Here is a 13,710-nt window from a genome sequence, read left to right on the forward strand (position 1 = left end):
CTTTGGGCTCTGAGACAGGCCTGGGGGTTTCTGCACTTACACCTGCCCCCACCCCTCTGTGGATGGGGTGTCCCGTTGAACTTGGAGGCTGGCGGTTTTCCAGTCCCCCCCACCCCGCCTTTTCCCCTTTCTTTCCTTAAACCCATCAAATTCTGTGTTCAAATCTTATTCCTACTTACCCATCCTTCAGAAATTAGCCTAAGTGTCCTCTCCTCCAGGGGAACTTTCTGGATTTCCTCCTCAAGGCTAGAATGGGCCTGCCTAAATTTTTTTCTAGCGTCCTGTGGTCCCTAAATGAGCACATGCCTTTATCTCTTTAAAGCTGGTCCCCATTCCCCCACCCTTCCCCAGTTTCATGAAGGCAAGAGCCGGTTTTTTGGTTTTTGGTTTTTGGTTTTTTTACCTCCTAAACCTGCTGCAAAGCGTAGTCGCAAAGTGGCTAATAATCACCATGTCCCCATCTGATTCAGTCAGACGGGGCCCAACCCCTGTCACTACCCTGGCCAGCTGTGTGGTCCTTCTTTTTCCTCATCTGTAAAATGGGTATAAAAGATGGAGGAGTCCACAAGAGCTCCATTCTGTTTTCATCCTTCAGGTCTCAGCTCAAATACCACCTCCTCAGTAAAGTCTTTCCTGGCACTCCCTCTCACCCAGCAGTTAGGGGAAAAACATAGTTAAATACTACTTGAGTAAATTTAAGTAGGACATCTGCCTCCCATCACCGGGATGAGCCCCGTCAGGGGAAGGCCTGAGTCTAGCTAGATCAGTGCTGTGTTCTCAGCATCGCCCAGCACAGGAGGAAAGTTAATGAGCAGCTTAAAAACAGTCTCCATGTGTGGTGCTCCTTTTCTGGGCCAGGCACCATGCTAAACATTTATATGCATGTTTTCATTTTAACTTGAGGCTGCCCAGTGAAATGCAGACTCTAGTGGGGGGTCTATGTTTTTTTCCTGAGTTTAGAGACTTACACTAAACTTGTCAGGGGCCAATCGCAATTCAGCTGACCTGAAGCTGGACCCCAGCCAGAACTCTAGACCTCAACCCCCGCAACTAGTTTTTACTGAAGAATTGCTTAAAGGCAATTTTCGGTGATATGTGGATGGCTGCTTTTATTTTTTAAGATTTTATGTATTTATTTGAGAGCCAGTACAGGCTGGGTGAGGGGTAGAGGGAGAAGCAGGCTCCCTGCTGAGCAAGGAGCCTGATGTGGCTCCTTGATCCCAAGGATCATGACCTGACCCAAAGGCAGATGCTTAAACAACTGAGCCATCCATGTCCATATGGATGGCCTTTTTAATAGCTCTTACGTGGTATTAAACTTGATTAAAATGTAGCTAGTTCCCCCCAAAAAACCTACACTTCTGCCCATAATACAGACATACCTCGTTTTATTGTGCTTTCCTTTAAGATGCTGCATTTTTTCCCCCTACAAGTTGAAGGTTTGTGGCAACCCTGCATCAAGCAAGTCTGTCGGGGCCATTTTTCCAGCAGTTGCTCATTTTGTGTATCTGTGTCCCATTTTGGTAATTCATGCAGTATTTCCAACTTTTGCATTATTATTACATTTGCTATGGCGCTCTGGGATCACTGACCTCAGAGCTCAGATGATGGTTAGCATTTTTTAGCAATAAAATATTTTTAAATTCAAGCATATACATTGTTTCTTTGGACATGGTAGCATAGTGTAAACTTTTAGATACATTGGAAAAACCAAAAAGTTCGTTTGACTTGTTCTATTGTGATATTTGCTTTATTGCTAGGTTTGCTCTATTGTGGTAGTCTGGGAAGAGCCCACAGTATTTCCGAGGTATGCCTGTATTGCTTAGGATGAGGCAAAAGTAGATAGTCTTTTTTTTTTCTCTTTCTTCTTCTTCTTTTTTTTTTTTTTTTTTTTTTTTTTGGTTAAGGGAGTCAATTTCCAGAAAATAATACAGATGTTAAGCGAAATTGTGAAGCTGACAGCGGTGTTTGGATAACAAAATCAGCAGCTAGGATTGCACCGGGATGTGGGAGAGGGAGTAGTCCGATTAGTTTGAAAGCCACTAATGAATGCAAGTCTGACAAGTCATTCAAATATTTTTGAGTTATCACGGACCCAGGCTTAAGAGAGAGGAAGAGGGTGATGGGAGTTAGAACCTGGAGACTTGTCCCTCCCTCCCTCCCTCCTCTTCCAGCCTGACTCGCACTGTTCCCGATGCTGGGAAGAAATCCCTCCCCGGGGGCGGGATGGGGTGGGGGTGTCCCCAAAGCCTGGTTGGTCCGATCAGGTAGTAAGCACTGGAGGTTGGAGAAAAACTACTCCCTACAACTCTTGCTGACCATCCTCGGCCTCCCTCCCTTCCCCCAAATTAGCGGTCAGTAGAGGGTGAGGATTCCCTCAACGCAGTGCTCCCTCAAAAACCTAAAACCCCCAGACATTGAGCCGGTTGTAGGAGACAGCGGCAATCGGGAAGGCCTTCCCCCCGCCTCCCAGGCAGCGGAAGTACGTCAGTTTGTCCTCCCGGCAGAGCAGTTTGGGAATTGTAGTGAAGTGGCAGTGGGGAGCTGGGGAGAAACACAGTGTAACCCTTTGTAGACCAGAGCGCGCCGGCAGAGATGGAACAGAGTTCGAGGGCGTTGGACCACTCTCTTTAATAGATGAGGCAACTGTGGCAGAGGCCTGGAGCAGAGGCGTTCGTTCTTCCTCTTTCTCCGGCTGCTTCCGGCCCCATGATACACAACCTTGGAGGCAAACGGGGTGCCAAGCAGAACCCTCCCTCTCCCAGTTGCCAGCTTCCCGTCCCCTACCCTGAAACCATCCAATCAGGGCCTCTCCTCCCCGCCCCAGGAGCTGCTGCGTCCTTAACCAGACATTGGCCCACCTTTGATGGGCGGGGAATTGAGCCTCAGAAAGAGCAAGACATTTGCCTAAAGCTGCACAGCAAGTCAGAACGGAAACTAGACGCCCGAAATCATGTCCATTTCCTACCATTTCTGAATCCATGATAGCTGTGACCATTCATAACTCATCCCCGCCCCCAAGCCCTATGCCCGAGCTCCTCCGAGCGCGTGGAACTCCCTGCCTCGCCGAGATGAATGGTAGGGTTTGCGCGTGGGAGAAGCTACCAGCCCAGCTCTCCGCCGCCAGCCGTCCCCTTTAAGAATCGGGCCCGGCGGGACTACGTTTCCCAGAAGGCTTTGCCGGCGCGTTATGTAACTTTCCCTGCGAAGCGGCCTCTGGGGCAGAAGGAGGTGGAGGCGGCGGCGGCCGTTGCAGCAGCGGCGGCGGCGGCGGGATCGGCGGGAGCCCGAGGCGGCGGCGCCCGCGGCCCATTCCGGGGCCCGAGCTGTGCGCCTCGGCCCGGAGACCAGACCGGGCAGGGGCGCCGAAGTGCCTCTAACAGGCTTTTCAAGGAGGCGGGAGTGAGGAAAAAGGCTTAGGGCCCAGGGGGCGGGGAAGGGGGGCCGGGCCTGGATCGGCGGGGAGGCCGAGTCGGAGGCCTGACTGTGGATTGCGCGGTCCCGGAGACACGAATCGAACGTCTGCGGCGCGGATCGAACGTCGGCGTTGGGTGGAACGCCGGGGCTCAGCGGCGCGCGCGCGGGGGTCATGGCGTCCGTGCAGGCGTCCCGCCGCCAGTGGTGCTACCTGTGCGACCTGCCCAAGATGCCGTGGGCCATGGTGTGGGACTTCAGCGAGGCTGTGTGTCGCGGCTGCGTGAACTTCGAGGGTGCGGATCGCATCGAGCTGCTCATCGACGCTGCCCGCCAACTCAAGCGCAGCCACGTGCTCCCCGAGGGCCGCTCTCCCGGGCCCCCCGCCCTCAAGCACCCGACCACTAAGGACCTGGCTGCGGCCTCTGCCCAGGGGCCTCAGTTACCGCCTCCACAGGCCCAGCCCCAGCCGTCAGGAACAGGCGGTGGTATCTCTGGCCCGGACCGCTATGACAGAGCCACATCGTCGGGCCGCCTCCCCCTGCCCTCTCCCGCCCTGGAGTACACCCTGGGGTCTCGCCTGGCTAATGGGCTGGGCCGCGAGGAGGCCGTGGCGGAGGGGGCGCGGAGGGCCCTGCTTGGCTCCATGCCCAGCTTGGTGCCCCCCGGGCTGCTGGCAGCTGCGGTATCTGGCCTGGGAAGCCGAGGCCTGACGCTGGCACCCGGCTTGAGTCCTGCCCGTCCGGCTTTTGGCTCCGATTTCGAGAAGGAGAAGCAGCAGAGGAATGCGGACTGTCTGGCAGAACTGAACGAGGCCATGCGTGGCCGGGCGGAGGAGTGGCACGGGCGCCCCAAAGCTGTGCGGGAACAGCTGCTGGCATTGTCGGCCTGTGCGCCCTTCAATGTCCGCTTCAAGAAGGATCATGGGCTGGTGGGACGGGTGTTCGCTTTTGATGCTACTGCCCGCCCGCCGGGCTATGAGTTCGAGCTGAAGCTTTTTACCGAATATCCCTGTGGCTCTGGCAACGTGTATGCAGGAGTCCTGGCCGTGGCTCGCCAGATGTTTCATGATGCCCTGAGGGAGCCGGGCAAGGCTCTGGCCTCATCAGGCTTCAAGTACCTCGAATATGAACGGAGGCACGGCTCAGGGGAATGGCGCCAGCTGGGGGAGTTGCTAACCGACGGTGTCCGCAGCTTCCGAGAGCCAGCTCCCGCAGAGGCCCTGCCTCAGCAGTATCCAGAGGCAGCCCCTGCAGCTCTCTGTGGTCCACCCCCGCGAGCCCCGTCCCGGAACCTGGCGCCCACGCCACGCCGTCGCAAGGCATCCCCCGAGCCCGAGGGTGAGGCGGCTGGGAAGATGACCACCGAGGAACAGCAGCAGCGGCACTGGGTCGCCCCGGGTGGCCCGTACTCCGCCGACGCCCCTGGGGTGCCCTCACCCATCGCCGCCCTGAAGAACGTGGCGGAGGCCCTGGGCCACTCCCCCAAGGACCCTGGCGGGGGTGGGGGCCCTGTGCGTGCCGGGGGTGCCAGCCCCGCAGCCTCCTCCACAGCCCAGCCTCCTGCCCAGCACCGTCTTGTGGCCCGCAACGGTGAGGCGGAAGTCAGCCCCACCGCAGGGGCAGAAGCTGTTAGCGGGGGTGGTGGCGGCACCGGGGCGACCCCTGGGGCACCCCTGTGCTGTACCCTGTGCCGGGAGCGGCTGGAAGATACCCACTTCGTCCAGTGCCCCTCAGTGCCCGGACACAAGTTCTGTTTTCCCTGCTCACGGGAATTCATCAAGGCACAGGGCCCTGCTGGGGAGGTGTATTGCCCCAGTGGAGACAAGTGCCCCCTGGTGGGCTCCTCTGTCCCCTGGGCCTTCATGCAGGGCGAGATCGCCACTATCCTTGCTGGAGACATCAAGGTTAAGAAAGAACGGGACCCCTAGGCCACCACTGCCACCAGTCTACTGCCTCCCACCCCTTTGCTACCCACCGCTGCTGCGGATAAATTATTCCCTCCCCCGCCCAGCCCAGTGCTACCCCCACTTGTGTACATACCCCCTTCCTCATCCCAGATGGGTCCCCTGGGGTAGATGCATTGAGGGTGGGGGGAGAAAGCTTGTGGCTTCTGTTCGAGGGGCTGTGTGGGGTCCCTTGGCCCCTCCAGTTTTCCTCTCCCCTCCTTGGCTTGGCTTTGCTGCTGCTTGTAGTTGGGGGAGAGGTGCCCCCCTCCTCCTTGAGAAGGGGCCTCCTGAAATCTCGCTCTTTATAAACCAAGCAAAAGCATTTTATTGCCCCCCTTCTCCCGCCCCCTTTTCCTCCTTCAATAAACCGAAAGATGGGTTTTTTTTTTCCCTCTTGGTCCTAGTTGTGTGAGATGCTGCGCCCCCTCTGGGACCGAACTGATCCCCGCAGGAAAGGACTTTGCGTTGTAGCCTCCAGGTGGCGCCCTTCCCTCAGGCGGGCCGTTGGCTGTTTTTAGGAATGCCGGCCATTCCTCAAGCGTTCTAGCCGTCTGCCCGTTTTCCAGATGACAGAACTGAGGGTCAGCCAGAGCCAAGCTCGGGAAGGAGGTTTCCCTTCTGGTCCAGCCCCTGTGTCTACCCAAGATGTGGGGGACTCAGTGCCCTCGAGGGGAGGGGAAGGAGGCATCAGGAGGCTTCCAAGAAGGGATGGGCAGTGAGTTCTTGCTCAGAAGGCAGAATATTAAAGCTGCATTTCTTAGAGGAACTGCCCTACGAGAGAGGAAATTCACCTCCATGGGGTACACTAACAGAATCCCTGGAAACAAGGTGACTGCTTCCTGCCTCTGGTGGTGCCCTGAACTGCGCTCCTCGCGTCCATCTAGGGAGACCAGTCTCAACGGTGGCCATCCTAGGACACCAGGACTGGCAGGGTAAAAGGCATAGCCCCCGCGGCCGCCTCTGATGTGTGCGGCCTTGTCCCGCACCTGTCCCGATGGGCTGATCATTAACCAGGACTTCCTGCTCTCTGGCGTCAAGGGGCGGGGCCTGAGCAGGCTGAGGCAAAGCAGGGGTTAAGGGGAGGGGGCTGCCCCAAGGGCTCAGCCCCCACCCCTGCGGTCTCCCTCTACTACCCCAAAGTGGAGGTTGCGGAGAAGGGGGAATGTGGGGTGCCATGGCAAATGGATGGAAAGATGGGGAGTGAGCCGCAGCACTGTCCTGAGACTCCAGGTTGCCCCAGATCTCAGAAACCTAGGTGTTTTGTCACCTAAATCTGGAAGACCCTGAAGTCTTGGCCCATCTTCTCAGCTATACACGTGTCCCACACCTATCTTGCAGACCCGCACGCCTCAAATCCCAAATATCAGAGACCCCCGGGGACTTTGGGTCTGGAGGACCTGCCACTCTTAAACCCCCAATTCTTGGGCTGGGGAGGGGAGGGGTCCCATCCCCTCCTCCACCGCCCCACCCCCGGCATCAGGTCTCAGGTGTTCTGTCACCCCTGGTACTGCCAGCCTGAGCCCTGGGCAGGGCTGGGAAAACCACCCCTGATTAAATATACCAGGCGATAAGCCTGGGGCAAGGGAGACGCTGGATGGAGCTCCAGGCCTGGCAGCCCATCCTGAGGCTAGCCTGTGACCTCCCTTCCCCCAGCTCTGCAATCCCCTCCCCCCCACACCACTGGGTAGTTCCCCTTTCCCCTCCTCCATCCCCAGGACAAGAGGCCTCCAGACAGTGGGGTCCCCCCCGGTGAGGGCTGAAGAGCTGCGGAGGACACCTGGTCCTTTAAGAACAGCTGGTTGGGGGGGTGGGCAGAGGAGTCACCCCCAGCCTGGCCGGTGTGTATTCTAGATAGAGGTTGAGTTAACCATTAACAGAGCAGACAGCCTGACCGGTGTGGGTGTGAGGGGCTGGCTCAGTCCCCCTTCCTACCACCCCACCACCACCGTGCTAGGATGGGGCCAGAGTGGAGGGCTTCTGGATTGATGGGGGTGATCAATGAGTAGGTGAAGAGACTTCCAGAAAGGAGAAATGGACAAGGAGAGATGGGAAACAACAGAGGTGGAGAGGGAGGTAGAAAGAGACCAGCTCACTGGAAGAAGACAGAGACCCAGAGAGAGGGGCAAGAGAGCTCAGAGACCCACTGAGATGGGGGAGATGAGGTAGACACAGAGACCGACAGACGTTCAGAAAAGACCTAAGTAGAGAAATTCCCAGATACGTTCAGAGAGACTGAGATACACAGATGACATGCCAAGAATAGGGACCTTGAAGGAGGGAGAGAGAAGAGATGGAAATTCAGAGAGAGAGGACTTGAGAGGGGGAGAAAGGTGGAGAGACTTAAATCAGGGAAAGGTATAGGTTTGAACTAGAGTTAAGACCTCTTCAAACTCAAGTTCTATGAGACTGAAGGAGAGAATGGAGATCTGTAAAGAAAGGCAAGGCTGGGTTTGTCTTGATCGCTTGGTCCCCAAGACAAGGCCTGGTTCATTCCCACTTGTCCTACACACGTCTCAGCTGAGCTGACACCTCCTCCAGGAAGGCCTCCTTGACCTCCCAGGCTGCATCAGTTGCCATTTCTGGGCTCTCACAGACCCTGCACATTCTGTATCATCATTGGGGAATGGACTGTCAGCCCCACGAGGGCAGGGCCAAGGCTGTCTCAGTGACCACTACGAACCTGGCATTACCTAGCACAGAGTTTAAAGGGTGGATAGATTAATGTGCTCCTTTCCTTTAAGAAATATTTATTCAGCATCCTCTGTGGGACAAGCAGTGTGCTGGGTGCAATGGACAGAGCAGGGAGCAGAATGCAGCCCTTCCTCTCGCGGAGCTGACATTTGGGTAGGAGAGACAGATCCATAAAATGTGACAGCCATGGAACGGTAAGTCCTAAGAAGAAAGAGTAAACCAGGGGAAGTGGCTAGAGAGTGACGGAGGTTGCTGCTGTAAAGAAGGAGGTAGAGAAGGGTTTGCTGAGGAGCAGACAGAAAACTAAAAGAAATGAGGGAGCAAGCCAGAAGAAATCCGGGGCAATGGCACATGCAAAGGACCTGAGGCGGGAGCCTGCTTAGTTTGTTCCAGAAGCAGCCAGGTGGCCAGTGCCAGTGTAGCAAAGAGGAGGGGTGTGAGAATGAGGTCAGACTGGCTGGCTCGGTCGGCAGAGTGTGCGACTCTTGATATCAGGGTGGTAGGTTTGAGTCCCATGTTGGGTGTAGAGATGACTTAAAAAGAAGATTAAAAAAAAAATAAGAATGAGGTCAGAGTGATGGTGGGGGAAACTTGGGGGCCCCATAGGCCATGATAAGTCTTCAGATTCTATTTTCATGAGGACGGGTGGAGGGTTTTAAGCACTGGGTAAAGAGATGGAGGAAATGAGACGGAAGTGGCCCAGAATCAGCCGGGATGGACAGCATCTCATTGCTCTGTGTCTGGGGCTTTGCGGACAGCCTCGCACATATGCCCACCAACAGTATGCAGTGTGGGGACAAGTGAATAAGCCCCAGGCCAACAGAGAAGAAGTCAGAATGACATTAGATGGGTGGACAGACTCCCAGGCAGAAGCCAGGTGAGGACCCGGGGACGCCCAGGGACAACAGACGCAGACAGCAGCTGGCTGAGAAGTCCCGTTTCTTCCCCACCCGGAAAGCTTCCCCAGAGCTGGAAAAGTCCCCAGGCCCCCCTGCCCGCCTCGCCCGTGGCGTGCCCACTCACACCTCAGGCAAAGGAAGCTGGCAGGCCCCACAGGAACCTTTCTGTGGGGCAGGGGGGAGTGGAGGCGGGCGGGTGGCAGGGACGAAGGGAGAGGAGTGGCGGGCAGGCAGGCAGCGGGCAGCGGCTATACAAAGGCCCCAGTGTCTGTCCCTCCTGCCCCCGGGTACAGATATAAATAATATGTACATCTACATTTATATATATACCAGCGGGCTGGGGAGCGGGGGGTGGGGGCCACACACTTCCCTAAGGGCCCGGGGATGGCAGAAGTCTGATCCTGCAGGGGGCTGGGGGTGCTCCGAGACACATGGAGAGAGTGGCCAAGCCTGACAGACGCAGGCTGAGAGGGACACAGGGAATGAAGGGAAGAGAGAGACACTTACAAAGCACGAAAGAGCTCCAGAAAGACGGGCAGACAGAGACCCAGAGTCAGACCAGGAAGAGGGGGAAGTGACACTTCACTGAGCGAGAACAGAGAAAGGGGCAGGTAGAGGGACAGTGACAGAATGGAGACGAGGGTCATTCCAGAGAAAGGCAAAGTTGCAGAGTAACTCAGGAGAGAGGAGGTAAGGACAGAAAGGAACAGAGAGAGGCCAGGAGACACCCAAAAAGAGAGAGAGAAAGAGAAGCAGATGGACAGACAGGGCCAGGCCAGGGCTGGGGGCTCTGGGATGCTTGTGACCGTGGTGGAGGGGTGGGTCAGGGCACGCCTCCAGTGTGGGGGCAGCACCTGCGGGGGCTTTGGGGCACAGCCCAGTCCAGGGCAGGCTGAGGGGCAGGGAGCAGAGGGGAGGGAGGTGGCCCTTGGGTTCCGGATCTCGGTGTTTACCTGTGGCAGACATTGCAAACAGGCGCCCAGCCTGGCCCATGGCAGGCGAGGGTGGGCCGGGCTGGGCCCCCGCCCTGGCACCAGTGGGCCCGACACGCCCACCTGTGGCCTGGGCGGTGAGTAACACACACGGTGACACTGGGTAGATGGTGACACATAGGGGAACAGACATGGTGACAAACAGGGACAGATATAGGCAGACCCAGAGTGACAGAGACATAAACAGACCCACCGAACCCGGGGACAGAGTCACCGGAACAGAGCCAGTGACAGACACACACTAAGGACAGACATCAGGCTACGAGGACAGGCCAACAGGAGGCAAGGCACAGAGATCCAAGGACAAAACACAAACAGTGACAGAGAGGACACAGTGACAGACTGGCAGATGCAACACACACCGATACGAGGACCAGAGACACATCACGGGAAACACAGAAGACTGTGGCCCTGGGATCCCAACACACTGACACCACGCTAAATGTGTGACAACCAGTGACATGGACACACACTCAGACACACTTGTAACCCTCACCCGCCCAGGACCGCTGGCTTCTCCTGGGGATGCTTCTCTCCTCCTGGAACAGGTCATGGCGGGGAATGGGGCTGACTCTGAGAGAGGGCTTAGGACCCCAGGGCCCCACGGTGCGGTCACCGCTCTCATTTTCCCCAAACACCATGGTGGTTAAGGGCACTGACTCTGGGCCAGACTGCCCGGGGTTCAAGTCCTCGGTCCCTCCCCCCCGCCTCCGCTCCCGCTCCAACACTATCCCTGTGATTTGACAAGTAGCTTTACCTCATCCTGCCTCAGTTTCACCAATAATAAAATGGGGGGCGGCGGGAAGGATTGGGTCAATCTTTTCTCTCAAGTGCTCACACAATGCCAGACAGAGGATAAGCCCTAAAAGCCACTATTAGCATTTATTTCTCTTTCCAGCATTGTTATCACATGCCTTCTGATGTCATGGGACCTCTGTCCACAGCTAGGACGCTACCTTAGCCCTCTGTTTCCCCACCCGTGGGCCCCTCCCTTGGACCATGTCTCCTCAGGCCCGCCAGGCTCTGTCCAGCTTCACCCAACCCAAGGCCGGCTTCTCTGTGTCCCCATGGCTATCCCTCCATTCACGATCCCTGGCACCCTCATGTCTGTCCATGCGCCCCACGTCTGACCGTGGTACTTTTCCACGCTGGACATCAGCCGGCTGTCCCTGGGGTGGGGGGTCACACCTGCCCACGCCAGCCGAGCCGGTGGCCACCAGACACCCTGACGGATGGCCCCACCCTCCGTCCAGGACCCTACAACAACACCCGCCCCTCCGGCCACCTGAGGTCCCTACTGGGGCGGCCTGAGGCCCAAGCCTGGGGACAGGAAGCCCCAGGCCTGGCCGCCCTGAAAGCCTCTTTCAGCCTGGGCCTCCTCCCGCCACCACCGGCTCCTCCTGCGGAATAATATTTGGGCTGTTGGCCGGGGGGCGGGGGCCAGATCCGGAGGCCGCCTGGGAGAAGCCAGAAACCGCAGGGCTTCCTGCCTCAGGCCGGCAGACTCAGGGAGAGACCCCCAGGCCCGAGGGAGGGGGGCAGGCGCCCGGGGAGACTGAGGGCCTTTCTCTCGGCCCCAGTTGTTTTTTCCAGGAACCAGGAGGAATTCCCCGGCCTGCCCAGGACAGCGAGGCCGGTGGGACGGCTGGAGGCTGACAGGGAGCCAGCACGGCAGGGGGCGGGAGGGGGGTGACACGCAGCCGGCAGTGCGGGCACCGGGACAGAAATAGAGGGCCTGGCCTTCGAAGTGGCAGGTAGAGGCAGAAACTCTGGGAGCTGGAGAACAGAGAAGGAGGAGCAAGGCCAGAGATCCAACGTAGTTAGGGTGAGGGGGGGGAGAACCCGGAAGGGAGTCACAGTCCCCAAGTAGGGGACAGAGACATTCAGAGCCCAGAGACGGGAGGAAAGGATAGAGTCAACACAAGGGAGTGAACGAGAGAGAAAGCCCAAGGCGGACCGTGTAAGAGGTAGGCTACAGAGGATGAGCAAAGGTTTTCAAAAAAGCCAGGAGGAGACAAAAGCTCAGAGAGAGGACTAAGGACAGTGTCCCAGAGAGATGATATTTAGGAGACAGAAAGATACTCAGAAGCTGGGGGAGACATCTCTCACACACACACATAAACAAACAGGCAGCCCTTGGTCTGATGAACAAGTTAATTAGCTGCTAGAGAATAAAAGACCAAGAAAAGCAAACCCCAAATAAGGAAAAGACAAAATGAGACCAAGCCCGCCCAGCTGCCCTAACCTGGCTGAGTGACCCTGGCCCAGTCCCTTTCCCTCCTGAGCCTCGGCTTCTGGTCATTGTCTCCCCCGCCCCTCCCGGAGCCATGCGCTCAGAACATCTGAGCTACTGACCCCAGAATCAGAGCTTAGGGAGAGCCCCAGAGGAACAGAGACACCCAGACACTAACCCTAGGGGCCCACAGCCCCACAAGGAGGACGGAGCTCTTTCCCCACACACCTGCCTGCTGAAGTGACTGCCGACCCTCCATGCAGAGGGGACAGGCGTTAACACCCAAGCGCGGACAGACCCTTTGAAACACTTGAAACATACAGGCGGATACTGACTCACAGAGGTGCCCACAGAACACTCAGTGACAGGCAGGCTTGCAACACGGATCGAGCCCCACACAGACCCCTTGAGGTGGTGGGTATGCAGACAGATGGACATGAAGACCTGTGCCTAACAGTGGGAGACCCACCAGGACCCAGGGGTAGGAGGACAAAGAGAACCACACACATGAAACCGTAAGACATCCCAGGACACCGATAGGTAGCAAGCACCCAGAATGTGGGACAAACCCACAGAATGGAGGGATACAAACCAGAGGGAACAATGGGAGGGCCACAGAGACCCCAGCGGGCACAGTGATATCCTATGACCCATGGAGGCCCAGCCCCCCCAACACACACACACACACACACACAGAGGCACACCATCTCCTTCAATTAGCACCTTGTTTGTGCCTTCCCCTCCTCCCCAGCTTAACCAAAAATCGAGCAGCCCCTGGGCTCCTTGGGCCTCAGAGTTAAAGGTGTGTGTCTGGGGAGTGGGGGTAGGGAGATGGCCTTGGCCACTGCAGAGTCACCTCCCCCTGCCCTGGCCCCAGAATGCGGGGGCTGCTATCTGTGAGCAAACTGTCCTTGGGGTCAGGGACAGCAAAGAGCCAAAGGTCAGGTCGATGCCTCCCCCAACCCCTCCCCCAGAGGCAGCCAGCTCTTGGGGGCGGGCGGGAGAGGGGACAGGGACATGGCAATTCAGGTGTTGAAGCCCCATAGGGCCCGCCCTCCAAAGAAAAGAGACATTCCGTGAGAGGCAGAAACAGTGCCTTTAATGGTCCAACACAGGCAGTATCCCGCTTCCCAGGCAAGAACCAGACTTCAGTAGAAATTCCCCATACCCTAGCCAGTCCTTTCTGGTTTCCCCTGGACCAGAGGGGGGAATGGGCTCTAGAAAAAACCAAGGAGTAGCCTCACCTCCATCCCTCACTCAACTCACACCAAAGAGACGGTGATGACAATGGCCAACCCAGGGGCTGTGGCAGCTGTCACGGTGCACAACGGTACACTGTTTATGTCAGCCAACCAAGATGGTGGCCATCATAGCACCCAACGTGCCCAAAAAAAGATGTCATGCAGGATGATGGCCAACTGGCCCTCCAGTATGCCAAGAAGTCAACCAAAAAAGAAGTGATCACAGCATCCAACGGGCCAAAGAAGATGTCACTGGAATGGTATCACCATCCCATCCAAAGGTCAGCCAAGA

The 13,710-nt window shown here is 57.1% G+C and overlaps 1 protein-coding gene across 1 annotated transcript; it reads left to right on the forward strand.

The window, feature by feature from the left end:
* Nucleotides 1–2,926: 2,926 nt before the first annotated feature.
* LOC111160706 (interferon regulatory factor 2 binding protein 1) lies at nt 2,927–5,758 on the forward strand. Its single transcript, XM_022524017.1, has one exon. The coding sequence runs from the start codon at nt 3,590–3,592 to the stop codon at nt 5,342–5,344; it is 1,755 nt and encodes a 584-aa protein (XP_022379725.1). The 5' UTR covers nt 2,927–3,589; the 3' UTR covers nt 5,345–5,758.
* The last annotated feature ends 7,952 nt before the right edge of the window (nt 5,759–13,710 follow it).

The sequence above is a fragment of the Enhydra lutris genome, unplaced genomic scaffold, assembly GCF_002288905.1.
Source record: "Enhydra lutris kenyoni isolate GAN:26980312 unplaced genomic scaffold, ASM228890v2 scaffoldscaffold77, whole genome shotgun sequence".
Classification (NCBI taxonomy): domain Eukaryota; kingdom Metazoa; phylum Chordata; class Mammalia; order Carnivora; family Mustelidae; genus Enhydra; species Enhydra lutris.

What these genes read in the sequence shown, in the direction of transcription:
- LOC111160706 (XM_022524017.1), top strand. Translation starts at nt 3,590, where the DNA reads ATGGCGTCCGTGCAGGCGTCCCGCCGCCAGTGGTGCTACCTGTGCGAC.